General features: G+C 46.4%; 1 protein-coding gene across 1 annotated transcript in view; it reads right to left on the bottom strand.

Moving 5' to 3' along the window:
* FAT2 (FAT atypical cadherin 2) overlaps window positions 1–26,331 on the bottom strand; it is a 56,937-nt gene that overhangs the window by 5,681 nt on the left and 24,925 nt on the right. The window contains exons 7-21 of the mRNA XM_061360063.1: window positions 23,888–24,027; window positions 21,878–22,153; window positions 21,232–21,442; window positions 16,211–20,263; window positions 13,771–13,967; window positions 13,004–13,157; window positions 12,039–12,272; window positions 10,850–11,239; window positions 9,318–9,532; window positions 8,917–9,054; window positions 8,107–8,250; window positions 7,249–7,446; window positions 5,377–6,184; window positions 4,511–4,656; window positions 853–1,294 (exon numbers count right to left, since the gene is read on the bottom strand). Of these exons, the coding sequence (XP_061216047.1) occupies window positions 853–1,294; window positions 4,511–4,656; window positions 5,377–6,184; window positions 7,249–7,446; window positions 8,107–8,250; window positions 8,917–9,054; window positions 9,318–9,532; window positions 10,850–11,239; window positions 12,039–12,272; window positions 13,004–13,157; window positions 13,771–13,967; window positions 16,211–20,263; window positions 21,232–21,442; window positions 21,878–22,153; window positions 23,888–24,027 (7,746 nt within the window). The remainder of the gene's footprint in view (window positions 1–852; window positions 1,295–4,510; window positions 4,657–5,376; window positions 6,185–7,248; window positions 7,447–8,106; window positions 8,251–8,916; window positions 9,055–9,317; window positions 9,533–10,849; window positions 11,240–12,038; window positions 12,273–13,003; window positions 13,158–13,770; window positions 13,968–16,210; window positions 20,264–21,231; window positions 21,443–21,877; window positions 22,154–23,887; window positions 24,028–26,331) is intronic.

Raw genomic sequence — 26,331 nt, 5'->3', positions numbered from 1 at the left:
AGATGTACCTCGTGCCAAACAAGTTCACCTGAACCAGGCAGCTGCTGAGTCGACAGGGCTGGGAATCTTGTTCCCAGAGGCTGCGGGCAGAGCAGGAGGAGGTGTGCTCCCTCCTCTGTCCTCGCTTGCTCGCCCAGGCAGGGTGTGGGATTTGGCAATGGACCCAAAGAGCACAGAGCTCCAGGAGGAGCTTCTGCCCCATGCAGCAGCCTGGTAGACACCCCTCTGCCCCGAGGAAGGGCCAAGGTGCACACAGTGTCCATCTTGGTAGACCCTCTGATGCAGCTGGCTGCGGGGAGCCCACCTGGTGGGAAGAATGGGGCAGTGATGAGGTTGTCTTGGGCAGAGCCTGGTATCAAACTTCTGTTGAGCGTATGCACCCTGTGTTAGCCTGAGACTCTTGGATTTGAGCTTATGGTTTTCCCATATCCCTTCCCATAGCCCTGGGGAGTCACTGTCTGCAGTGGGAATAGACCAAGATCTTGTCTTATTTCTGCCCAGATACCATCGCTGCATGATCCCATCTTGCCTGATCCCAGCTTTGCTAAAGGCTCCTTAAGCAAAGAGGATGCAGAGCGGTGGGTGGAATTTCTATTTGCATCTGAGTTTTGGCAGCGCTGTGCTCTCTTAGGTCATGCACACGCCTTAGAAACACCTTCCTGCCCTCCAGGCCATGGTCCCATTGGTGAGAGCCAAAATCCTGTATCCCCCAACTGCTGCTGCTCTGAGTCAGCTATCACTTGAGGTCCCCCTGGAACTCTGATTCATTCTCCTTGTAAGGAACAGGTTACATCTTCCCCTCCCCTCACTACTTATTGCCCTCCCATTGCTCTGTGTGGGATGATCACATACCTCCTCCATGAGTTTCGGAGCACATCCCATTGTTGAGGCAAGGGTTGCTGCTGCAGGCACCGGTGGGGGAGCAACACTGCTTTATCCCCACCTCCTCCACGACTTCCTTTGATTGTCCTTTCCCGGGCAAGAGAACCACTTCTCTGCCATTGATTGCAACCACGTCCAGGCAGCCCCTGAACCCCCACATGACTCTCTGGGACTGGGGTGAGTGCCGGAGGCCCCCAAAAAGCAGGTCTCGTCTGCCCCGGGACACACTGCAGGCTGCTGGCAGCTGGAGAGAGGCGTTTCCAAGGCCATCAATGAGCAGGCGGATGGACGTGTTCTTCACCTCCAGGAACACCGAGTGCCACTCGCCATCGCTCACAAAACGTGAGGAGGAGAGGTTCCCGGTGTAGTTTCCCTGGCAGCTGTACCCAAGCTGAGGCACTCCATTGACCATCTGCAAAACACATCCCAGAAGCTACAGTTAGCTGTGATACAAGTACCTGTCTTCATAGAGGCTTTCAGCACTTCTGTGTTCCCCTCTCTCCCTGCCTGAGCATCGAGAGTCAAGATGAATCCCAACTTTCAGACTCCAAGAATAGCCAGCTGCCCAGATCAGCTGCCTTCACTCATATTAAGCTATGCATGGGTCAGTTAAAGCCTGTTTAAGTGACTGCAACCTCCTTTATGTTGCAAAACACCTTCATCTCTTCGGCAATTTCACCCACGGTCCTTCCATGCATCCTTTGGCCAGTGTGCAAGGAGGGAAGCTGATCTTTCCAGATAACAAGGCTCAGAGCTATGTGATCATAGTCCTGCTTGCCCCTTCTCCTCCCTTCTTGAGCCTGATCAGAGCCCCAGTATTGAGACGATTCATCACCAGTCACAGATGGACTCTTGTTCTGGGCCACATGGTTTTTATTCTGTTCTCACTGTCTTGTTAGTAGTGGGGAAGGTGCTGGAGCAGTTGCCCCTTTGGCATGGATGAGGGTGCTGAAAGGACATCATTGAGGAGGAGCACTGGCAGCTGTTTCTGGAGGAAGCAAGGAAGAATTGAGAGGCAGAGAAAGGAATTACTGTTGTCTCTGCTCCTGACCAGCATGCTAGAAAGCCAAGCCAAAGCCGCTGATAGGTATTGCAATCTTATCCTTGATCTCCAGTAGATAGGAGGGAGACGAGATGTTCAGCTGCTGAAAGTGAACCACACCACCGACTTCTGCCTTAAACTGGGGCATCAGAAATTCTTATATGTGACCCAAGATTAATCTTTAAAACTCATATGGAGGAAGAAAAAATGAAAGGTTATGAAAGGTTTTGTTTCAGGGTGAAGTCAGGGGTAAATCTCTCTTTCACTTTTTTCTCCCCACTGCTTTGTTGATAAAACCTCTCTCTTACAGAAGCCAAGAGCGTTTGGAGAAGGAGAAAAGAGGTGGAATAAAGCATTCGTGGAAAACCTGCAGAGCTTGCTATGTAACATCAAGCAATTAATCCCAGGCAAAAGATCTCCTTGGGGGTATTAGAGTCAACGAGGAGCGGTGATGCTTGGTAGAGGCTAGGAGGAGTGGTTATGTGCTACACTGAACTCTAGGGCAACCTATGTATGATATGATGGGGCTGCTCTGGAGGGGTCAAAAGCAGAGCAGGACAACAGTTAGCTCTTAAAGAAGAGCATGACATAAATAAATCCCTCTTGGAGAAGAGAGCAACTGCTGAAGGGAGGAAGAATCATGTGCAGCTGGCACATGCCATGGAAGGGCCCCAGGGCAACATGTGTGTAAATCTCTTTGCACAATTGGCAAGCACACCGGAGAGCTTTGTCACTTCTCTTTATCTGGAGGAACATGATTTCACTTCAGATGGGTCTATAGATTGGGCTTATCAATTTCTGGGGCTGGGAGACAGCTGAGAACTCGATTCCCTGCAGCAAGAACTGACAGGTTGCCAAGTCTTTCCCAGCTTGCCTGGTTTGCCATCCTCTTCCTGCAATCTTACTTCTGCACGTGAGGAGAGCTCAGTGATTGGAAGGGTGATGGGATGCATGGCCTTGGTAGAACTCGTCCTCTTTACCAGATCTACAAAACATCAGTTCTGATTCTGTCAAAGCTTTGGTTCGTGACTGGAGTACCACAGCCTACAAAGCTTACAGTCTTGAGGGATTCCTTCAGTATCTTTCAGGCCTGATGGTCTAGAAAAGGTCTGAACTCTGATATATTGTAAATAAAGTAAGTCAGGGAAGAAATAATTCACAGGCAGCTTTCTGGTGAGACTTTTTGAATGCTTCCTATTGAAAAGCTTGTGGAGACATCTGGGTACAGATCACGGACACACTGAACTCCACCAGTAATGACTCTTTTCTCCATTGACTCTGTGTGTTAGGTCTGGCTCAGTAGAGCTTGCTGCCATGTCAACCTTTCTGAGCACCACCTGGAGTTCTGGGCTCCTGCTGAACTGCTTGGTGACTCTCCTTCCCAACGATGGGATAGAAAGCTAAAGACCCTTCTGGAGATGTTTTTCTCACCAGCCCTTTACAATACAGCTTAAAGTCACGCTTGGAGGGTACAGGATACAGGGGTGATGTTTCTCTTCTCTTCTGTACAGCTCCCTGTCTGAGTCTTTTATAACAGCAGAAATAAAAGTATTTCATTCTCCTGTGAGAAGGGATGAGGGAATTCAGGGCCAGTGTGAACAATTCCAGGTAGGTTACAGTGTGTATAACTCAATGTGATTAGTCTCAGAGACAAATCTCTGTAAGCTGGTAAGTATGTCCTATGACCTTGGTCTCCAGTTAGTCTGAATTTAATTGATGAGGAATACACAAAACCCCTATTCTTTAGTCATCTGCTTCTTTCCTCCTGTTGCCAAAGTGGAAGAGGGAGATGATCTTTGAATGCTGGATAGACTCAGTGTGCAGAGAGGGAGAGAGCAATCAGACTGAAATGTTCCTGGCTCTGCAGGTGTCTTAAACAGTAAAACCACCTGAAGCAAGTGGTTGAAAAGAGTGGGGAGTGAGAAATGACATTTAAGGCTCCTGTTTTGTCTGTTCTGTCCATTATTGTAAAGGACCTTTAATTTGAGGTCCACTCGATTAGATACATGACCTGACTGGCATACGCTCTGATGCAGGTAAAGGCTGGTAGTGATATTCCCAATCTCAGAATTCACCTGCGCCCTCCTCATCTCTCCCCTGTTACCCTAAGCCTCTAGTCCAATGTGCCTGCCTCCTCTGTTTTGGACTGTGGGCTGGCAGACAGTCTGTGTGTTCAGTGGGGGTTTGACTTCATTCCTAAGGCTTGGGAAGGAAGTTTGCCTTTTGCTATAGTGAAAGCAGACTGGTCTGGGAAAAATTCCACCTGGTAAATTCTTTGCCCTTAGAGGTGTGATAAGAGAGAAGGATGGAGAAGCAAACTGTAAGGAAAGATGATGATGTAGATTTATGATATTGGTGTATGCTGCCTTGACACCAGAGACTAGCACATGCATTCACAGATGTAAAAAAGATTCACTAGTTGTAGTTGCAGCGATTGCTGAACTGTGCTTGGTTCTCACTTGGTCTTCCCAAATCTCATATTTTAGCTACATGAATTACTAAGGGTACATATTATTGCATCTTTTCCTCTGTGATTCCCTTCTCTGAAAGAGTAAGGTTTTCTACACTTCACATTGCAGTACATACCTCCAAAGTGGCATGGTCAGTCCCATTAGCATAGAACACGACAGCGTGCAGCTGGTGGGTCTTCAGGCGAAAATGTATGTGCCAGGAGCCAATGTGTGAGTGCTGGTACCAAATGTAGCTGTGGCCCCCAAACCTCACAGCTGTTCCTGTAAGGAGAATGAGTGAAAGGTCTCACCTTTGTCATGCTTTGACACTATGGACTCTATCAAGCCTTGCCTCTTTTCCCAGCTTGACATCGTAACTGTCCAGGAACAGCCCCATCCACAGCTACCCAGGTACTGCTGCACTGCATCTCCTGCAGCTCCCATTTGGAACTCCCTGTATTTAATCTGTGTACTCAACCGTAAAACAATCCTGCAATAGCAGCCTGGCTATTTCTGTCCTATAGCACCGTCAAGGTGCTCTCAATGTGGTCTACAACACCCTTGAATTCTATGGTATTCCCTACCATTCCTGCCCAAGTAATGCTAACCTCTGTTCCTGCTCCCTCCTTTTACTTTTTAAAGTATACTAGAGTGAATATAACAAATATGCTTTATCTGGCTTTCCTTGAATCTGTCAGTCCGTGCTTTGTTGAACCTACAACAACACAGGAGCCCAGAGATCACTGAGCTTCATTACCTGCTAGGTATGAGTGACTTTTCCCAATGAGATAGATGCTGCTGCTACAGGAGATTAATTTAAAACAAAACAAAAATCTACATGAAACTTTCAAGCTCTAAGAGTCTAGGTTTGTCTTCGAAATTGCAGGCAGAGTTATTAGTCATTGGGCAACTTGGAAAGCCCATGTGCTCTATAGTGTACTGAAGGAAAACACAGTATGTCCAGGTTTATAGGGCAGGACAGAAGCAGGAAGGGTTGCTCACCATTGCAAGAGCAGATTTGCTCCAAGCTGTGCCGTGGGGTGAGAACGCTGAGTCGGGCAGTGCTGTAAGTAGACATCATGCCTGGATCCAGCTGAATGGTTTCCTTGCAGACACGGTGGGCGCAGTCTGACCCATGGCACGGCACATGAATCGCTTTCTTCATCCGAAGACCAACAAGTTGGTCCATCTCCCCAGCTGACACAGTGATCTTATTAGCGAGGACCCGAGGCTCATACAAGGAGCCGTGTGGCTCTCCAACAGCCAAGAGCAGGTCCACTCCATCAGAGGTAGCTGCAGGCTGTAAGCTGGCCATGTGGATGTTCTGGCGCCGGGTGACAAGGATGTTTCCCAGAAATCTCTGCAGGTTGCGCCAGTGGTCACCCACAAACTCCTCAGGGGAGAGATGTCGGAAGTGTAGAACCACCGCCTTGTCCAAGGCCTCCTGCGTGAAGCACCACACGTGGACGTTGACGCTGGTGGTGGCTGTGAACGTACCATCACTGACTGTCACGTTCAGGAGATAGTGGCCATGGGGAAGCTTGTCCCCAGCAATGATCTTCCCATCTGCAGCCCCAACAGAGAAGAGTCCCTTCTGGGGCACTTCTGCCACCAAAGTGTACACGAGCGTGTCATGGGGGTCTCGGTCTGTGGCATGGATCTTGCCCAGAACACCACCTCGGAAAGCTTCCTCGTTGGTGGTGATGAATATTTCCAGGGGAAGGGCTGAGGGGGCATACTGACTCTGCTCAGTCACTTGGATGTTTATAAATGCAGATGAGGACAGGGGGGGGATACCACTGTCAGAGACCTGTCAAGAAGAACAGAAGGATCCATTATAGCCACATGCTGACTTACTGTCACCTCACCTGACTGAATGGGCTGATAAGGTCTTGTGAAGGAAGACTGCCCTGCAGGTAGCAGTGGGTGGAAGCTGTCAGGCAGAGAGCTGGGAATGGAGAAGGAAGGGAAATACTGGCAGCATTGTTGGACCTCTGCCTGGAGATGGCCCCAGGGAAAGTCCTTCCAGCATGAAGACTGACTGAGACCTTCTGTTAGTGGTGGGGTCGCACTCCTTTCTGTGTGTGCTCGTCATTAGCTCAGGCACACCTGAGCAGTTCTGATTCCCTGAGGATTAATCATCTTTAGAGACATTGCCAACCTTTGGGGATCCACCCGAAACCGAGTATTCAAAGCTACAAAGCAGTTACACACATCAACACATTTGCTCACCTTCTGTACTATCTAAACCCATCTCCCACCTGTGACAGTATCTGTCTAGCATGAGTCAAGGAGCCTCAAAATAGCAAATGTGAATAATCAGATTATAGAATAAGTTTCTCCCTAATCTTAGGCAGTTGGTGGTTGAGATTTATAATCCAGTAGTACCTAGCTCTTAGAACAACTACTATTACTGAAGAAGTATGTGTTTTACATGTTGTTATCCTTTTGTTTTGCTACTATTCTGATAACACTGAAAAATAATTCCCTCTGGAACAGTAGAAATCCTCTTTGAAGAGGAATTTAAACTTAAGTGACAAGGATAATTGGAGAAAGTTTGTAGGACCAGATCCAGGTCTCGCTTTAAGCTGGAAATTGCTAGAATGATGCTGGGAAAAGCATCTAAGAAAACTGACAGCGTATTTCTCATTATCGCATTATCTGATTTTATCAATGCAGAAGCTGCCCCCTGCTTCTTGTGGGTAAACTGTGTGGAGAAATGAGCTCTGAGGCTGGTTCCAAGCTGCATAATTTGTGCCTGGATTGGATTTCTCCAAAGCCAGCAATGTTTCCATCCAGCTGTGTGATCCTAATTTTGTTACTACTTAATCTAGCTGGGGGATCCAGATACCAGGACAGCAAAGCAGGCTCTACCTGGACTTGTAGTAGGTACTGTTCCTTTATTTTTCTGTTCAGGACAGATGACGTTACCAGCAGACCATTTTGGGTGACATCAAAGGCCTTCCCGTCGTTGCCCTGGGTGATCTGGAATGAGTATGGTGGTCCATTTTCTGGGGAGTCTCTGTCGCTCATAATCAGCTCCAGGACACTGGTACCCACCGGAGCATTCTCCTGAAATAGGGAAAGATGTTAGTGAAGGAAAGCAAGCAAAGAGAAAAGAACCCACATGGAAACAAATCCTACACCCCGTGTGCATCTCTCTGTTACACACAGACTTGAGACTCTTGCCAGCAATGGCAGAGACCTGGTGGTGGCAAGTAACTGCCTTTCATAGCATTACCTATGTGGCAGCTAAGCATAGACAGTTGAACTGATGTCCTTTCTTTCCCCTTGAGTCATGCCAGCAGAAGTACAGATGAAAGCACGTTTTGTCTTTCTTTCTGAGTACATATAGTTAACCTTGAGTCAAAGTGACAACTGGGCAGCATCTCACAGACATGATGGTGCTTGACCATGGGCTTGGGCCTGCTCTTTATGTTGTGGTGTAGACATGGTCAATTGAAAGGGAGAAAGGGGCTGCAGGTCAGGCTTGGAAAGTGTGAAAATCTCTACACTCTCTGCACTGAAAGGACAGGAAGTGTCTGAAACTACTGGAAAGAGAAAACTGCATCTGTTGGCAGAATACCTGCCCCTGCAGATGCTACCAGTTCTTTGTGGCAATAAGCACAAAGCAACGGCATGATTTATCACTGTCTCACCCCTCTGCATTCCACACAAGAGTACCTTACTACCCTGAGATGGACTGGGAGAGCAAACCACCTCCTGGCTTACCTGCACCACCACACTGTAGTTGAGCTGGAAGAACCGGGGAGGGTTGTCATTGACATCAGACACATGGACACGCACAGCAACATCACTGAACTGGGCAGGGTGGCCGTTATCCATGGCTCGAACAGTTAGGGAATAACTGGGGATCTAGAAGATTTGTAGTGCATGATTACTTGGAGAAATGGAGGAATGGTGTTTTTTTTAATGCTGATTTACTCTGCTGCAGCTTGTGAAATGCTTGAGGCCATGCATTGCACCATGACAATAGCTTTGCCCTTGGCTAAGGCTCTGCATCCATAAATCTCAAAGCACTTTGGAAAAGAAAATCAGCCTTGCCACAGTTTTGCAGAGAAGAAAAACAACTTGCCAAAGATGGATGAGACCAAGCTGGGTAAACATCTGTCAATAGTGGTTTGAGCTGCTACTGTTTTATGAATGAGAGATTGTCCAGATGATCTTTCCATCTCTTACACATACCTGTTTTCTGTAATGCTCTGATGCAGGGAAAAACGGAAACTAACCATGCTGGTTTCCAGTTTGGGGCTGACTCTCACCCAACCAGCTTGAAGTACCAGTGGAGCAAACCAAAGCCCAGAGTTGTGACCACTGAAGGCTGTATTGCCTTCCCCAAAGCCCAGCCTTCCTACAGCAATATCTATGAGTCTAGAAAATGAACGAATGAAAGGCTTGTCTTCTGCTTACAGTATTATGAATAGATCATTCACAAAACGAGGTAACTGAATACACTTTGCTCCCTCAGTCTTTTGGGGCACATGTGTTTTAGCCTTCCTGTTCTCATTCTGTTGAACTCACCTCCTCTCTGTCCAGATGCTTGGCAATGCTGATTTGCCCGCTTTTGGGCTGAATGGCAAAGTGTCCCAGGGGGTTCCCTTCCACAATTGAGTATGTGATCTGATTGTTCATTGCTCCATCCAAGTCATCAGCTGACACCTGTTAGGAGAAAAAAAACTAGGATCCTTGGCAAAATAAGTCCTTGCCACGGAGGGATGGGAGTAGGATCCCCCTTGTCATTTAAGGATGTTGGTTTGAGCTTGTCTCCAAGAGGAAGAAGGAAGTTGGTTTACGTAAGTGTCATTCATTAGGTTTTCTTTTTCAAGAATAAACTCAGCTACACCAAGGAAAAGTAAAGCTCAAAAGAAAAGTAAATAATGCACAGCACAAGTAAAACAATAGGTAAAGGTTCGTGATCATACCGTGAGGATGATTTCTCCAACTGCAACATCCTCCCGGATATCAGCAAAGTAAGAGTCTTGAATGAACTCTGGTGCATGGTCATTGATGTCGGTTATGTTGATCACCACCATGGTCACATCACTGAGAGAAGCTGAGCCCTTCCTCGTGCCCTCAATGGATAAGTAATACTCATGACTGGCTTCAAAGTCCAAGCTCCCATTTATGTATAAGGCACCTGTGTTGGCAGATGGAAGGAAAAGGACAGAAGATACTTTGAATGAATGGCACATAAGGTTTCTTGGAATACTGGAGATATATTGAGATGAATGTCAAGCTGCCAGCTGAGAAGGTGATGCCTAACTTTGACCTCTTCTGGTTAAGTCAGAATACTAAGAGTCATGGCATCCCACAATACAAACTCTAATTGAACTGATTCTGTCATAACCTGCCTCACTCTGGTATCAAGCGAAAGAAACTTTGATTCTGGAATGTCTACAAAAATCTGGGTTGGAAGAGATCTGGGACAAAATAGGGTGACAGTCCAACAGTGCTATTGAAAGCTGTGACCAGGGCTGTAGTAGACAATCACTCAACTGTGCCATAGGTAGGATGAAAAGTTGTGCGATGTAGATGCAGAGTTGTACAGGAGAAAAAGGTGTGGAATGAGATGCTGTGATTTGTGAGGCTAGAGATGCAGCATTGAAAGAAGGTTTTTAATATCAAAAAAATGAAGAAGAACGTGCACTGAAGACATAAAGCAGAAGTGACAAAAAAGAAGCAGGTGACAGAATGTGCGTGTGTGTTTTGATGCTTTCCTGGGTTCAGCACTGAAACCGTCACAAACCTATTATCTGGAAATGATATTGTTCTGTGTCTGGTAAGATGTACAAACTAATAAGAAGATTGTTGTGGAAATATTAGCAAGAACCTTGGGGGCAGAGAAGCTGAGGGAGGTGCTGTGGATGAGGTTGTTGCAGCCAAGGGCAGAGGGCCATTGAAGATGCAGCCAAGGACTTGTTTTAGGGAGCTAACATTGGCCTATAGATAACAGCTCTTGTCAGACTGCTGTGCAAACAGAGCAGTGCTTTATTTGGCTAGTAAACCTGGCTCAGCACCTGCTCGTGATTAACAGATTGGGATTATCCACATTCATTGAGCACTACCTAATAAAGCTGCCTGTTAACCTGGGCTACAGGTTCCTCGTGGGACCAAGATGGAGAGGCTTTAAAATAAAATCACCTTCTCCTACATTTTGAAATGGAAAATTTTCCCTCTCCAGTTCTCCATGTATTCCTCATTCCCATGGACCTGTTTCGTGTTTCAGACATATAACAAGACTCTTCCCATTAATTTCAGTAAGATTTGGGTCACTCCCTAAGTGACTTAGCTGACAAAATGTAGAGTAGAAGACTGTATTCCCTACCCTTGTGGTTGGCAGAGGCAGAGAAGAGCAGACGTGCAAGCCAAAAGGAGAAGAACCAGAGAAGACACATACAAAGATAGACTTTGATGTTGGGTCAACCTGTACCTTGCTTAGGCATGAGATTCTTACCTGTGTTTGAGTTGAGCTGGAATTTCCCGTGATCATTGCCATTCACAATTTCATACTTGATCTCTGTGTTTTCTGCATTGTCCCTTGTCAAGGCTGACAAATTCAGCACCTCTGTACCCACAGCCACATCTTCTTTTACCATGGCCACATATTCAGGGGCCAGGAAAACAGGCAGATACTCATTTAGATCCACAACAGAGACAGTGACAGTGCCGAGAGCAGAGAGGGGCTCCGGGGTGCCCCGGTCGGTAGCGCAGACTGTTAGCTCAAATGCTGAGTGCTGCGAATCCTTCAGAGGCTTTTCCAGACGGATGACCCCTGTGGTTTCCTCAATTGAAAAGTGTCCATTGGCAGAGTCAGACAGAGAATAGACCACCTCAGCATTGAGACCTGGAAGGATAGGGGACAGGCTGCATTAATTCATGGGTAGGAATGCTGATGGGTTTATATATTTATTTTTAATCTATTAGGACTATGTGCACTTAATGGCCTTAAATTCCTAGGGAAAATGGAGGCTGTATGAACATCAGGTTTGTCCCTGTCCACTTGTAGGTTCAGACATCTAGCCACCCTGACCATCATCCACCAGTATCATCTGTATGCATTTCATGGTGCTTCCCATTTTTAATTTCCTTGATTTTAAGCATAATTTCCCCTTATATCTGCTTCCAAAGCAGATAAATAGGATCTTGCTTCTCTGTCACTGTAAAGTCAGTCTCTGCTGGAGAGGTTTACTGAAAGTTCCTTTTTTAGGAGCCTTACCTATGATTCTGAGTATCCTTTTGTCTTCACAAGGACCTCTCCATCCATATAATTTACATTAACCAGGTTTAAAGCTCCTTTTTCCTTATGATGCTCATTCTCGATATCCATCTTTACTAAAGCTTCTGTCCAGTTTGGGTTCCAGACAAACTGTGTGTGACAGTTTGCAATGTAGATCAGTTACAGTCACTGAGCATGTGCTCAGTCTGTCTTCGCATGTTTCTACAGATATTGTACTACCTACAGGGTCAAAGAAGTGCTGATGCCAGCCTGCTATTCAAGAACATGTCAGCAGTGAGATGCAGGCACATCTTTGCCAAGATTCAATCATCTATGCCCATCGCTGTAGCCCTTCCCTAGGTTTCAAAAGTTTCTATTCAGGATGAAAGATGAACTCTACTAAAAAGTAAATCCTGTTCTGACTCACCTTCATCAAGGTCTCTGGCAGCAACCACGGCAATGGGTGTCTTTGTTGTGGTGTTGTCAAAAACAGCCACAGCACAGTGACTAGGGAAGAATTTTGGTGCATTGTCATTCGTGTCCTCTACAATCAGTGTTATATCTGCCTGGCAGGAACGGCCTCCACCATCAGTCGCTTTGGCAACAAGATGGTACACAGGTTTCTGTTCACGGTCCAGAGGTGCAGATGTGGTCAGCTCCCCTGTTGGAAAGAATAGGAGATGGTCTTGTCTCCTGCAACTGCAGCCACAGCCTAGGAGAGCTCAGAGAGGTTCAAGCATGCTCCCTCCCTGGCTGAACCGTGGGAGACAAGAGGCAGGGTTTGAGCACCGTTTGTAATCCAGCTAATAGCAGTGATGTGTCCACACCACGTTGCTTGGGGCTATTCGCGGATCACTGCCAGCCACTGCCCTGGCAGGGCTTGGCATGGGGAGTCCTGCAAGTTGGGCTGAGCTTCATGCAAGAGATGCCGTCATGGGATAAAAGTGCTCCTATATAAATTGTACTTCTAAATGCCTTTACAAACCCCACTGCACTAAGCTTTCTGCAATGGAATGAACCCCAAGTGATCTCTAGAATGATCATGATGTCTCTTTGGGCAAATATACTGTCCAAGAAATGACGAAATGTTTCTTAAGAGTTCAGAACTCGTATCTTTGGTTCAGGCCAAATGCTTGCTGATCTCTCCTCCTTGAGACCTGGCTGTTAGCAACAGTGTCAGCCCTTCATTTTAACAGTGCCAATATTTGTAAAGAAAGCCAGCTCCCTCTCCTCTATACCATATTGCAAGAAACCTGCCTGTTTGCCATTCCATCCTAGCTTGGAAGACCTGGAATGAGCAGTCCTTTTGTCTGCTCAAGAGGAGGTAAGTGTTGAGCCAGTCTTGGGAGTGGGTGAGGAAGAGGATATAAGCATCCTTTGCCCTGCTCTCACCTGTATGTGGGCCCAGCCGGAACTCCTCTGCACCAGGGCCATGGAGGCTGTATGTTATCTGGGCATTGCTGCCGACGTCTGGGTCAGTTGCTGATATCTTCAAAATGAAAAGACCCGGCAGAGCATCTTCAGAGACTCTCCCAGTGTAGAATATCTGGTAAGGACAAAGCTGTCATTGGCTTCTGAGCCATCTCCAAAATACCTTCATCCCATATAGCAGGGAACGGACTAGCAGAAGCTTTGCAGAGAAGGATGAACCATGTGGTTTATAGGGGAACACAGTGTGCTGGCTGCTGGGGTGTGGACCTGGACCAGTGAGCTCATTTCACACAAGCCTTTGAATCTCCTTTGGGAAGTAACCACATCTGTTCTTTCTCACCATGGGTAACATCCATACCAGCGATCAGCTCTCTACAGTAACAGAACTCCTGATGGGAATCTCTCAGCTAAGCAGGATATAAAACTCAGTAATTTACATGCCCCTACCCAGGAGGCTTCCTGGCATTGTTTATCTCCAAAAATTACCCTTCATAATGCTTAGGTGCTCACTTACTGCTGGCAAACATGCTTGGAGGCTAGATTTAATGTTCTCACTTGACATTCAGCTTAATTAAAATTGCTAAGTATAATCAAAGCAACAGGATCGTGTGAGAAGCATTATGACAAGCTCTTAACATGCTCTTATTGTTCTTTCTTCCTTGCGACTGTGTTCTCTCCTTCCCAGACGCTCCCCTTGTGCCCCCAGTGTCCCAGGACATGTGTCTTACCTGGCCACACTCAGGGCTGTTGTCATTGATATCCAGAACAAAAATTTCTACTTCAGTGGTAGCCTGAAATTTCCCATCAGAGGCCATAACCTTGAGGAGGTATTTCTCTGTATCTTCTCTGTCCAGAGGCTTCTTGGAAGAAATTGTCCATTCTCCCTCTATTTGGTTAACTGCGAACTGCCCCAGTATATCTCCATCTAGAAGGAGACAGGAGGGGAGGAAAAGAGGTGTTTGAAGTGCTGAAAATCAGAAGCGGTAAGGAAAGGGGATATAGATGTGTCCACTGCTGGTCCCGTAGGAGATGTGGAGGGCCTGCAATGGTGAGACTGAATGGGCACTGGTGTTGTATCAGGCTGGTGAGGAGCATTTAGTCTTCCTCGCTGCACAGCTGAGAAACACCCTGCCTGTTTGTTAATCACTATCTGCATATTATACTGGAAGGAGGAAACAACTCCTGATGGTAAAAATGTCTCTGTAATGTTCTGCACACCTGCATATTCATTGCTTCGAAACCACATTGTCTCACCTTCCTAAAGAGTGTCAGTCTTTCTTGGTGCATGCTCCTAAAGGGATCTGAGAGTTGCAAATACCCTGCAGACATTGGTTGAATCTCACTGTTACAGTACTGTGTGTAGTTGTACTTCCTTTTAACCTACAGATGTATTTAACATATAGCTAAGCTTTCTGGGGCTACTTTTTCATTCTATAACAGCCAAATGATGAGAGACAGGGAAATCCAGACTAGGCAGGCTCTCTGGTCCACCAGATTCAAGCTGCCCCTACTTATGTGACACAGAGCAGATTTCAAATGGGCAGGTGTTGGCCCTGGAGAATCCTTCTCTTCTGGCAAGGATCTGGTGTCCTCTGCTGAACCCATGCCATTGCGCAGAAGGAGGGAGCACATTAGGTGATGGGAGGCAACAAAGGGAGTTGGCTGCAGGGCTTGTTTGTGTTAGACTTTGAAGGGCCTTGTACATCAGGGTAAATTAAATTCACCCTCTTTCTGCTTTCATTTACACTGTGGTGATGAGGTGGTGAAACTGGAGGCACAATGAGACCTCTGCTAGCTCTACCTCTGATGCTGGGACACTCCAGCCTATGCTCAGATTTAGTTTCTGTGTATTTGAAATCAATGCGTATGAGCAACAGGGAGCTAGGCTCTGTATTCACCATGTCCTTTCTTTTGCTGCTGTGCTATACTGCAGTTGTATTTATGTTTGTGGGTAGAGTTTGACCTGTGCTTATAAGTACCTAGTAGAGGGAGCACATGCTATTCGCCACTAACATAAGCGTGCATTCTCTCAGGTTTAAAGTAGTTGGAAGTTACTACTACTTGTAAGATGGCAGAAATGCAAATACATAAATGGATTGAATATTTCCCCCCAAAGGCCTGTAAATAGCTAGGCATGCCATAAACCAATTGAAAGTACCAGCATTCTTCCTCTGTTTTGGATGGTTACAGTAATAGATAACAGGCTGCAGCATGATCTGGCTAAGTACTTTGACCCTGAAGAGTCTGCATTCGAGTCTGAATGAACATTTTAATTTGAAATATCTGTTCCAGTTCTGAGAAAGACCCTTTGGGGTCAAAAAGTACCATAAATTCAAGCTTCTACTTGTGCAGATGCACAACAAACATTCCAGTGTAACTTTGTTGTTGTTTTGCAGCAGTGGTTAGTTTTAGCTGGCACAACTGATGTTTCAGGGATGCAAGAGTCATCTTTTAGTATTTCTCATTAGCCAAAGCCATCACTAAGATTGACATGACAGTTTCAAATATCCATGAGTATGCAGAGTGGTTAACTTCAGCCTTCTGAGGTCTACTTGTTCATTAAGTCAGTGTCAAAGTGGCTTCACAGGAAAGACATTTAATACCAGAAAGTTATAAGCATCCTATGTGCATATATATATAGTTATTAAGAAATAAAGGCAGGCTGCACATGTGTGGTGTGTAAACTGACTGCACCTTCTGCAGGAGAAAAAGCTGGGTCAAAGAACTTACATACAGATCACAGTATCTATGTCAGAAAAACCTTCTTTTCTGCTGTACCACCGCTTCTGTCTTTCCAACAGGTATTACAATTACACCACCTTAATTATTCCTCTGTTAAGAAAGTGTAAATAAATGTATTTACAGTACTGTGTAATTACTTACACATATTCATTTATTTATTTCCAACTAAATAGGACGATTCAGTGGTGAGATACTTACTATAATGATAATTCCACCCACTGCAGTTAATTACTACAGAGTTTTGAATACCCCAGCCTCATTTAACTGTCATGAACTCATGATAGAGTTCAGGCTTAATCTCCTGCTTCTGATGTCAGTGTAACACTCTTTCCTTGTCTATATTCTGTCAGACAAGGTATCAAATCCTTGCTCTGACCTGATACTCTATTCTTCATCACTCACTATTTAAAGCCAGGTACAACTCACCAGTTATGTAGCATGTGACCCTGCGGTTGTGCTCAGAGATGTCTGCATCGATGGTACTCAGTGTGACAACCACTTGCCCTGGCTCTGCGTTCTCGATTACCGATCCTTTATAGAAGTCTGAGGTGAACTGTGGAGCGTTATCATTGTCATCAGAGACAGTGACCTCCACCAGGGTTTGGGAAGACAGCTGGACTTTCCTGCCATGGTCAGTGGCCACCACATAAAACCGATAGATGTCCTGATCTTCACAGTCCAGCTCTTTCAGTGTGGTGATCCACCCGCTCTCACCATCAATGGTGAAGAGTCCTCGGAGGTTGCCAGATTCTGCTTCCAGACTGTAGGTCACTTGTCCATCACTTCCCATGTCCTGATCGATAGCTGTCACCTGAATCACTGTGGTTCCTGATGGCATGTTCTCCATGACAAAGGCTTTGTAGGGATCTGCCTCAAAAACAGGTCTGTTGTCATTGACATCCTGCACTTGGATGTTCACAGAGACCAGAGAGACCAGCTCCGTCTCCTGATGTGAGCAGTGAGCCATAACATCAATCTGGTACCACTTGGTGGTCTCATGATCCATGGCCTTTTTGACTTTCAAAGCTCCTGTTTGTTCATCCAGTGTGAATACCTCATCCTTGTTGCTTTCTGTAGTGGTTCCCTTCACCAGGCTGTATATGATGGGATCCTCTGCAAAAGCTTTGACTGACCCAATTTCTGATCCCTCTGGAAGATCCTCAGATGCAGAGAATGTATAAAGGGGCTCAGAAAATCGTGGCAATGTCACTTCCCTGGGGACAATCTGAAGATTCACTGGGACAAGGGAGTTCCAGTGAGGGGGTCTGCCATCTTCAGCTTTCACCTTGAAGTTAAAGGCTCTGTTTTCTAAACCAACAAGGCTCTCCTTGACCTTAACAACCCCAGTGGCAGCATTGATCTCTACGAGGTCTTCTGCAACATCTTCCACAGAGTCAACGGAGTAAATGACATCTGCGTTTGCACCTTCATCAGCATCATAAGCCAGTACCTGGATGACAGGGGAGCCTTTACTTACGTTGGACTGGATGGACAGTGTGTATTCAGAGGCTTTGAAGCGAGGTGGGTTGTCATTCTCATCTGTAAGGATTATTTTGACTGTGCAGAACGCCACCTTCCCACCTCCATCCTTAGCCATGACTTTAATGGCAATAACTCTCTCTGTTGAATTTTCCCTGTCCAGTTTTTGAAGGGTGGAAATACAGCCTTTATTGTCTATGGAGAACTTCTCATGGGCAAGTTTATTTATGATGGTATAGTCTATGGTGCCATATGGGCCACCGTCTGGGTCAATAGCCAGCAGCTCTATCACTTTGGTACCTATCTCAGCATTTTCTGCCAGCTCTGCCTCGTACACATTCTGCCGAAAAGAGGGGCTGTATTTGTTGGCATTGGTGGTGTTGATGTACACAGGCACAGTGCTCTTGAAAACTCCATCTGAAGCAGAAACTCTGAGGTTGTAAGAGGATTCCAAGTCCTTTTTGCAGCGATTGAACATGGATATTATTCCTGAAGTGCTGTTGATAGTGAAATGCCTATTGTCATTGCCTGAAAGTATCACATACTCCAGCCGGTTGGTGTCTCCACTGTCGGGGTCGAGAGCCTGGACTTTTATCACAATGTGCCCACATGTAGCCATTTCACTTATCTTGGCTTCATACTGAAGCTGGCTGAACTCAGGGGGGTTGTCATTGATGTCTGTCACATCTATGATCACCAGGGCGTCGCTGCTAAGTGGAGGATTCCCATGATCTGCAGCTCTTACTTTCACGCGAAACTGCTGATTTTTTTCATAATCAAGTGGTTGAGCTGTTGTTATTTGACCTGTGCTGGCATCAATATTGAAGAACTTGGTAGCATCTGAACCATCATCCAAGATCTGATAGGAAACCACTTTGTTTCTGCCTGAATCCTTATCAGAAGCAAAGAGCTGGATAACAGGGGTTTGTGCTGGCAAACTCTCTGAGACAGACGCTGTGTAGATGACCTGCGAAAATATGGGGGGGTTGTCATTAATGTCCTCTACCTCCACTTCTACTCTGGCTTCTGAATAGGATCCTACTGCGGTGTCTGTGGCTCTAACTGTGAACGAGTGTTTTGTCTCTAGCTCATAGTCCAGCTGGCCTGTGACAGTGAGGACACCAGTCTTGAAGTCAGTGCTAAACAGTTTCAGGGAGTCTTCTTCCACAATGTTGTAGATGAGGCGCAAGCCCTCAGGGCTGCGAGCCTGCATGTGGAGGATGGATGTGTACAGGGGGATGTTTTCGGGCACCTTCACTCGGTAGTACAAGCTTTGGAACAGAGGGTTGGATTTGTTCCTCACACTGATCACAACCTCCTCTTCAGCATGGAGGGGAGGCTCGCCTTTGTCCTTAGCAATGACTCGGAGGTTGTATTTATTTAAAGCTTGATAATCAAGAGGCTTCTTAAGTGAGATGTCTCCTAGGTAGGGGTCAATCCGAAAGTATTTGTAGTCCTCTGCAAGTGAGTAGGTAATGGCTCCGTTATCCCCTATGTCTTTGTCTGTGGCTGACACCTGAAAAAGTACATCACCTGGCTCTGTGCCGTCCTGCACCGAGGTGTAATACGGCACGTTCTCAAACTGCGGTGGGTTGTCATTGACATCCTCTACATAAACCTTGACTGTGGCTTGGGACACTCTTGGTGGTTTCCTGTTGTCCTTCACTTCCACAGCTACCTCATGCATGTCTTGTGTTTCACGGTCAAATTTGACACCTTTGGTTTGGAGTACTCCAGATGCCTGGATCATTTTGAATCTTTCCTTCCCATTCAAAAGTGAATAGAAAAGTGGTTCATTTAGCTGATATCCCTTGACCCCAAGAATGGTGAGAGTCTTTTCATCGGTAGAGTTCTCCATCACAGTCACTGTATATACTTCTTGATCAAATTTTAAGCCTGTACCTTGCGCTTGAGTTAAATTCAGCTTAACCAGAGCAGTACTTTTATATAAGCCATCACCAGCTCTGACTGTGAGTTCCCGATAGCTTCCCAGGCCAGTAGCATTCAGAATGGAGATAAGACCTGTCAGTGGGTGAATATAGAAAGCATTATCAAGGTTCCCTTCCACGATGCTGTAGGTCACCTCTGAATCTGCATCTGTTGCCTGCACTGACAAAAGGTCCATCCCTGAGTGGGCAGGTAGCAAGACAGAAAGCTCATAAGTGTCTTTGAGAAAGACTGGAGGTGAATCATTCACATCTTTAACATGGATTGTGACCTTGGCTGGCTTGGATGCAAATAAGCTGGGACTTCCACTGTCATGTGCATGTACACTGAAGTGGAAAACTGGGGTGAGTTCATAGTCTATGTCAGCACGACTGGTCAGTGTCCCTGTGCTGGGATCTACTGTGAAATATTTCAGTGCCTCCGGTTCCAAAATCTCATAGACCAGCAAAGCATTGGAGTCTTGATCAGCATCTGTTGCATGGGTCACGAGGGGAGCATTGCTTTCATCCAGAACCATGCTTTGTGATGGAGCATTCTCCATGATCCAGCCAACGAAAGAAGGTTTAACAAAGATGGGCACATTGTCATTCTCATCTATGACATAAATAAGTACCACTGTGTCCATAAATGCTCCAGCCATGTTGGTGCCACGGACTTTCAACTGGTAAAAAGATACCTGCTCAAAATCTAAGCTCTTCTGAGTGGAAATAAGGCCGGACTGATAGTTCATGGAGAACACTCCATCTCCATTTCCATCTTTTATTTCATAGCTGACTGGTGACAAGCTTGTGGCTGAAACCTGGATAAGAGGAGAGCCAACAGCAGTGGATTCACTGATCTCTGTGATGTATTCGGCCTCTGGAAATTTTGGAGGGGTCCGATCAGAGGGTCGGATGCGGACATGTACTGTAGCAGAATCTTTAAGCTGGGGGAACCCCTGATCTTCTGCCTTTGCAATAAGAGTAAATCGCTCCTGCCTGGATGGGTCCAGTTTCTGGGCAACTGTAATAATTCCAGAATATGGGTCGATGCTAAAGAAACCTTCCCCATTACCTGCAAGAAGAGAAATTACAAAGTGAAGAATGTAGACACCCTATTGGCTTTGTTTTTTCTGCACTTCTTTTCCACAAATGCTCCTGCCTTCAGACCTAATTAACATCTGCTACTTTCACTGGGAGACAACAATCTTCATTAATTTCTAAATAATTTTAATTCTAAGAACAATGAACCCATTGAGATCTATGCGATAACTTTCAATTCAATCAAAATGTAAATTAGAGATAAATACCCTTCTAATTTGAGCATATTTAGTGGTGGCAGAGCATGTATTGAAGCTTTTACCTCGTGTGTAGAACATGGTAGCCCAGACTGTACTAGTTCTTTCAAGCCCTGTCATGCTTATAATTACCAATACTTCAGGAGCAATTAAATTCCTCAGTCCTTGATCTAAATTGCAGTGAGAAAGATGGAGCAAAGGATGGCTTGTCTCCTGTAAAGAATTTGCTTGCTAAACAGGCAGTGTGGCACAGCCATAAACATTTTCTTAACCTTTAGAATGAATGATAAAATACTTGCCCACTGAGCTTGTATGACCCAAAACCACCACCAGCCAGTGCCGAGAGGATGCTTAGCATGCCTCAAGAATGTATTTCTTGGTAGAAATGGTGGAAGTGATGATGACTCTTGTGGGAATTGGAGTGCTTTTGTCTAACAACTCAATAGGGATCCCTCCCTCAGTTCCCATGGATGAGAAGAGAGGATTTTAAGTTGTTCTAACTCATCACTTTTTTTTCTTAGAATAGTGACTCAACATGCAACTGTATTCTCAAAGAAATATGCTAGTAATATTCCATAATATGAAAATTACATGCTCTATATTTTCTTTAGGATAGCAAGAAAATCACATTGAGAACTGTTCATTGCAACAGTTAGAGAAAGGTGGTCAACTGTCTGGCCACCTACTAGGGCATGAAAATGCAGGCATATTCATAGCCTAAACAGTCTTGTTGCATGGCTCTCACCTGCCTGAAGGGAGTAGTGGATTTCAGCATTGGCTCCTTGGTCCTGATCCAGGGCTCTGACTTGTATAACCTCTGTGCCCACCACTGCTGAGTCCAGGACTTCTGCTTCGTAATGGATGCTGCTGAACTGCGGAGGGTGGAGGTTGCTGTTCTCCACATGGATGGTGACTCGAACAAAGTTCCTCTTGATGGGGACCTCCTGGTCTCGTACCTGAAGGACAGAGGAAGAGCAGGTACGGTCATACTTAAGAGTAGTAGCCTTGCCTGAACAGGCTTCCAGGTAGCTCATCAGGACTTACAGAGAGTGGTGTTTTCCCTTGGAAGGGAATGAGCCTGTAAGTTTCAGCACAAACACTCGACTTGAAACCAAGCATTAACCATTACTCACTGCACTTTCCTGTAGAAGAATGCTGTGGCTCTCCAAGGAAATCAGCAGGCGAAGAGCTCAGCACTTGGTTAGAGGGAAGCAGGGTGTTACCTAAATTCATCCAGGCTGGTTCCGTAGTAAAGGTTAACACCCTGCTTTCCTCTTCCCTGTTCCTCTAGACAAATCCTCCCTCAAAGACTACAACCAGTTCTAATTTCTCCAGCGACCCATATATCCCGGCCAAGCTGATGGACTCAGCAGGGTGTGCCTAGGACTCACCATCACTGTTAGGGTGTGCTGAGACACAGGATGGGAACTGAAGCCTTCTGCTGTTGTGAGGGCCCCGCTACTCGGATCCAACTGGAAAAGTCTTGTGCTTTTGGGGTCCATGCTGCCATGGATGGTGTAGATGAGCCCCTTGCCTTTATCCTTGTCTGTTGCACTGACTTGAAGGATTTCCCTCCCTGAGGGGGTATCCTCAGGAATCCTTACTTCGTAATGGCTCTCCAGGAACTGGGGACGGTGCTGGTTGATGTCAATCACATGGATAAATGCCTGTAGGGGAGACAGTATGATGAGAGCAGCAGAGACATAGGAGCAACCTGACTTATTGCAGCCATGTAAAATCTCAGCTACCAGTTCCTCTTGGGTGTAGCTGTGCTCTTGTAACCATCACAGCTTTCTAACTCTTGGGGCTTTGCCATGCATGGTGACTGGGAACCTTTTTGTCCTTCTCCCCATGGAACGCCTGCTGTGCTTTCCCTTAGTGAGTTTCACTTTGCTTCCTCTCATTTTTTAATCTCTCCAGTCTGGCAAGCCATTCAGACTGAACGTGCCTGCACTTGGCATCACAGCCTGCCATGAAAAGTAGCAGTTGCTCAGTGGTGGTGCCAGCTTTGCTGGCTGGTGCCTCCACACCAGCCCTCATTAATTACACACCATAGAGCTGGCAGAGAGGGGGGGGTGTTTGGTAAAGGCAGCACATGGAGAAGTTATGCAGAAGCAAAGTTTGTCATCTATAATTTTTAGCCAAATCTTCCCCTTTGTGTTTAACAGCAAACCCTGTGACTGGCCAGGCTGAATGCTGCCTGCAAAGTCGCCTAGTTTCTTCTGTTCGGTCTCCTACCCTGACTGTCCTGACACCCCTAGTGATGTGCTCCCTGCATCTTAGGAAGTCCCAACCAACTGTAATAATTTGCTTCCTTTGGCAAACCTGAACATGCCATGGGTGTTTTGTACAAGCAGGTTTTCTGACATCTGCTAGCAGGCTTGAGTGCCAAAATAAATGTAGGGATGAAATGCAAGGTGGCAGGGAATGCACACCGGGCAAGGTGGGGCTTTGTTTGTTTATTTGGAACAATACTTGAAGATAGTGGAGATAGATAGCCGTCCGTTAGCATTGGGTTTCAGAGGAATGGTAGTGTTCCTCACTCATCATCCCTGCAAACCTCCGCAGTGAATTCCCACGATAAGCGTCACTGACGGGTGACTCACGTTCTATGTCTTCCTGTGCAGTGAGGGCTGGAGTCTTGGCTGCTGCTTGTGTGTGGAGAAAATGGTTGGTGAAAGATCAAGCCCTGAATATCCCTCCCGAGGGTAGGTAAAGATGGGCACATCTCAGCAGCTATTTTAGCTGGGGCTTAGAGACATGCCTGGCAGCAAAGAGCTTCCTTCCACCAGTGCTTGCTTTTCATGTGGCAACTCAGAGGACACAACAGCGTCTCTTCAGCTCCACCACTTGGCCCCTGGACCTTGATGCTGATATGTTATCAATGTTCCATGCACTGGAGCAGCACAGGGGAGGGCCTGATGTTGCCTCTTGCAGATGTGTCTGTGCTGGCTTTATGCATGTGGGCAAGTTCCAGGAACACCCCTGACATGGTACCATGGACCCAAGTCTGATCTAACTGCATATTCATTTTCCTTACATCTCAGCATGTTATCCCAACCATGTTATGAATCAGCCTGAGCTAGTGAGAGCAAGCTGAGGTCTAGGAATGTGAATAGCCACCCCAGCTTGGCTGGTGGTGTGGATGTGCCCTTGTGTGCTGGCTCTGATCAGCAAGAAAGGTGCAGGCTTTCCTAGGTCATTTGTGTTTCCAGCAACATAAAAACAAAATCTTAGCTTGGTACTAAGGAAAGATTTGTGTCACTGTGTAATACAAGATCATAGTGTAAGGAGATTCTTGTGCCTGACTCTGAGCTCCAGAGCCCAGCAGAGCCAGAAGAAAGATTCCCTTTGGCATATACTTACTCTAAATGGGGTCTCTACTAAAGAACAAGCTTTACCTGCGTTTTGATGGTAGTGGACCCATCAGTGACTTCTACTGTCAGGTTATAGCTTGACTTCTTCCTTGCATCGAGGGGTCTTGCAATGACCATGCTGCCTGTACTTTTCTCAATGTCAAAATCCATGTCATCATCACCACCTGCGATAAGGGAGAAACGAGAAAAGGAAACAGGGGAGCAATTACAGTTATATTTCTGTCTGGAGCAAGCTGCAGGTGGAAGGGATTCTAGGAGCTGCCTGGAGATCTGAAGGATGAGGATTTCCCCTCCAGACACCATACACAAACCAAATAAGGAGCTCAAGCCCAGACACGGATGCGTGGCATGCCAGGCAATACACTTTGAATGGGGATATGTAGGCATTCACTCTAGCTGTACTTCTTTGGCCACAGCTAGGCTGGGAACAGTGCATAGAAGTTTTCCCAAATCTGGAAACTCAATATGAAATGTGATAGATGGATACAGGAGACAGGGAAGATATGGACAAGCTGTACAAAGAGGTAGTCACAGATGGTGACAAAGGAGTACAAAAGGGAAGGTGAGTGAAGTAGGGATATTGAGGAGGAGAAGCGGCAAGGATGCACATATGCGTATGATATCCTGGCCAGATTTACAACAGGCATATTTGATCATTGATTTATTTGCACAAGGTCTCCAGCTATGCAGCATCACATGGATCGGGACCTGTAGTGCTGAACAATGATCTTGCTGGCTTCTAACTCAAGGTCACGCTGTGGGCATACCAGCGATGGTCTTCATTGGCACAGTTGGGTACCTGGGAGCTACCTGAAGAAGCCCAGTACTGGAACAGTTGGGCAGGCAGAAGGTGCTTCCAGGGTGAGCAGAGCATGTTGCCTCCAACCCAGATGGCTGCATAGTGCAGGGAACCACAGGCCTGAGCAGCTCAGCAGCAGAAGGCTGTTCCTCACACTACTGCTGTTCAGCCCTGGCATGGGAGCTCCTTTCTCATGCCTCGCTTGCTCATGGCCTGTTATTCTCTATTGCATGTGAAATGTGTTCTGAGATATGGAGAAGCAGAAGCAGTTTTCTGTATTTATCTCAGGTCTCAACTTCTCCCTTCCCAGCTATTGGATGTTCTGGATTCTGTTTTATTCTCTTACCAGCTGGGAAAATCTTGGATGGTTGTTAAATCACATATTGCAGTGGTTTCCAGGCTTCTGGACTACCATTTTCCTGCTTGGAAGGAGATAGAAAGAAGCAGAGACAGGAAAAGAAAGACCCATGGATGCCCTTCCCTGAGAAAAAAGAGAGATGGTCCCTTTGCATAGTGCTGAAGGAGAGAGATTAAGATGCTGATGATGCACTATCAGCCTCAGTGACAGAGCCTTTGTGCTCTGGGAAAGGTGAGCTTTTGAAAGGGATGTGAAGGGTGCTGGACCTCTGCATCACCTTCTTGGTGATGCTTTGCTTCTCTAGCAGAGAAAATGAAATCCTGTTCTCTTCCACCGGTACAGTAACAAAGACAGCCATGAGTAGCGCTTGGTGCACTGGGAATTGGCAAAGATGAGTTTGAGCACACAGGGAAGCATTCAGCAGGGAAACGATGGGATATTGTTCAAAGGAATATACCGTTAGCTCTGCAAACCCAAGCAGACACTGCTAATACCAGATAAGCCTTGCACTGATGTTGTCTGCTCCTTGTAGCACTGTATCTCTTGTTGCTTAATTGTATTTATACACCATTATCCTTCCCCAGCACAGTAACAGGAAAAGCTGTTCACTCACTCAATTACAGCCTTGTCTGACGGGGCAAGCCCTGCAGGCAGTGTCAGGGAAAGGCTATGCGAGGCAGACTGGGGCACCACTTCAAAACACCAAATTACATGAGCACAACTGGCCTTCATTCGTAGGAGCTCTGCACGTGTGCTGCCTGATGAGTCCTCTGGGGTGACAGCTCACGTCCCCTCTGCCCCAGCATCCTGTGTATTACAGGAGGCCCTAGAGCTGCTTCATGTTTCATGTCTAAGTCATCCCTTGGGATGCTGTGAAGTGGAAGCGAGAGCCCCACCATTTAGCTTAGACCACTTTGTTGAGGAGTCCTTTCCTTTTGGCTCCCTGCTCAGACTATGGGATGGGGCATAGCTGCAATAGCTAGATACCTGACTCCTCGCAGGTTGTTTTACCACAAGCAATAGTGTTACTTGATTCCCAGGAGGAGCTGGGACTGGCATGCCTTGCCTTTCATGTGACACTGGAGAACACCTCAAACACTGGCAAGTCCCACAATGTCATTCAAAGAGTGTGTTAGATAACTGCCCTTGGCAGGAGCAGCTTTATCTATGGTTGTTGAAGCCTTTTGGTGTCTGTGAGAAATCTTTCCCTGTAGCTCACCTGCACCTAAAGCAGACAGCTTCATTAGCTCGGGCGTGTGAGTGCTGAAAGCCAAAGGGAGCTGGGGCAAAGCCTGCCAGACACCGCTGCCC

The sequence above is a fragment of the Neopsephotus bourkii genome, unplaced genomic scaffold (genome assembly GCF_033783945.1).
Source record: "Neopsephotus bourkii isolate Nb327-2 ecotype Australia unplaced genomic scaffold, CSIRO-AGI_Nbou_v1 NB_1016, whole genome shotgun sequence".
Classification (NCBI taxonomy): domain Eukaryota; kingdom Metazoa; phylum Chordata; class Aves; order Psittaciformes; family Psittacidae; genus Neopsephotus; species Neopsephotus bourkii.
This window is presented reverse-complemented; position numbering and strand designations above follow the sequence as displayed.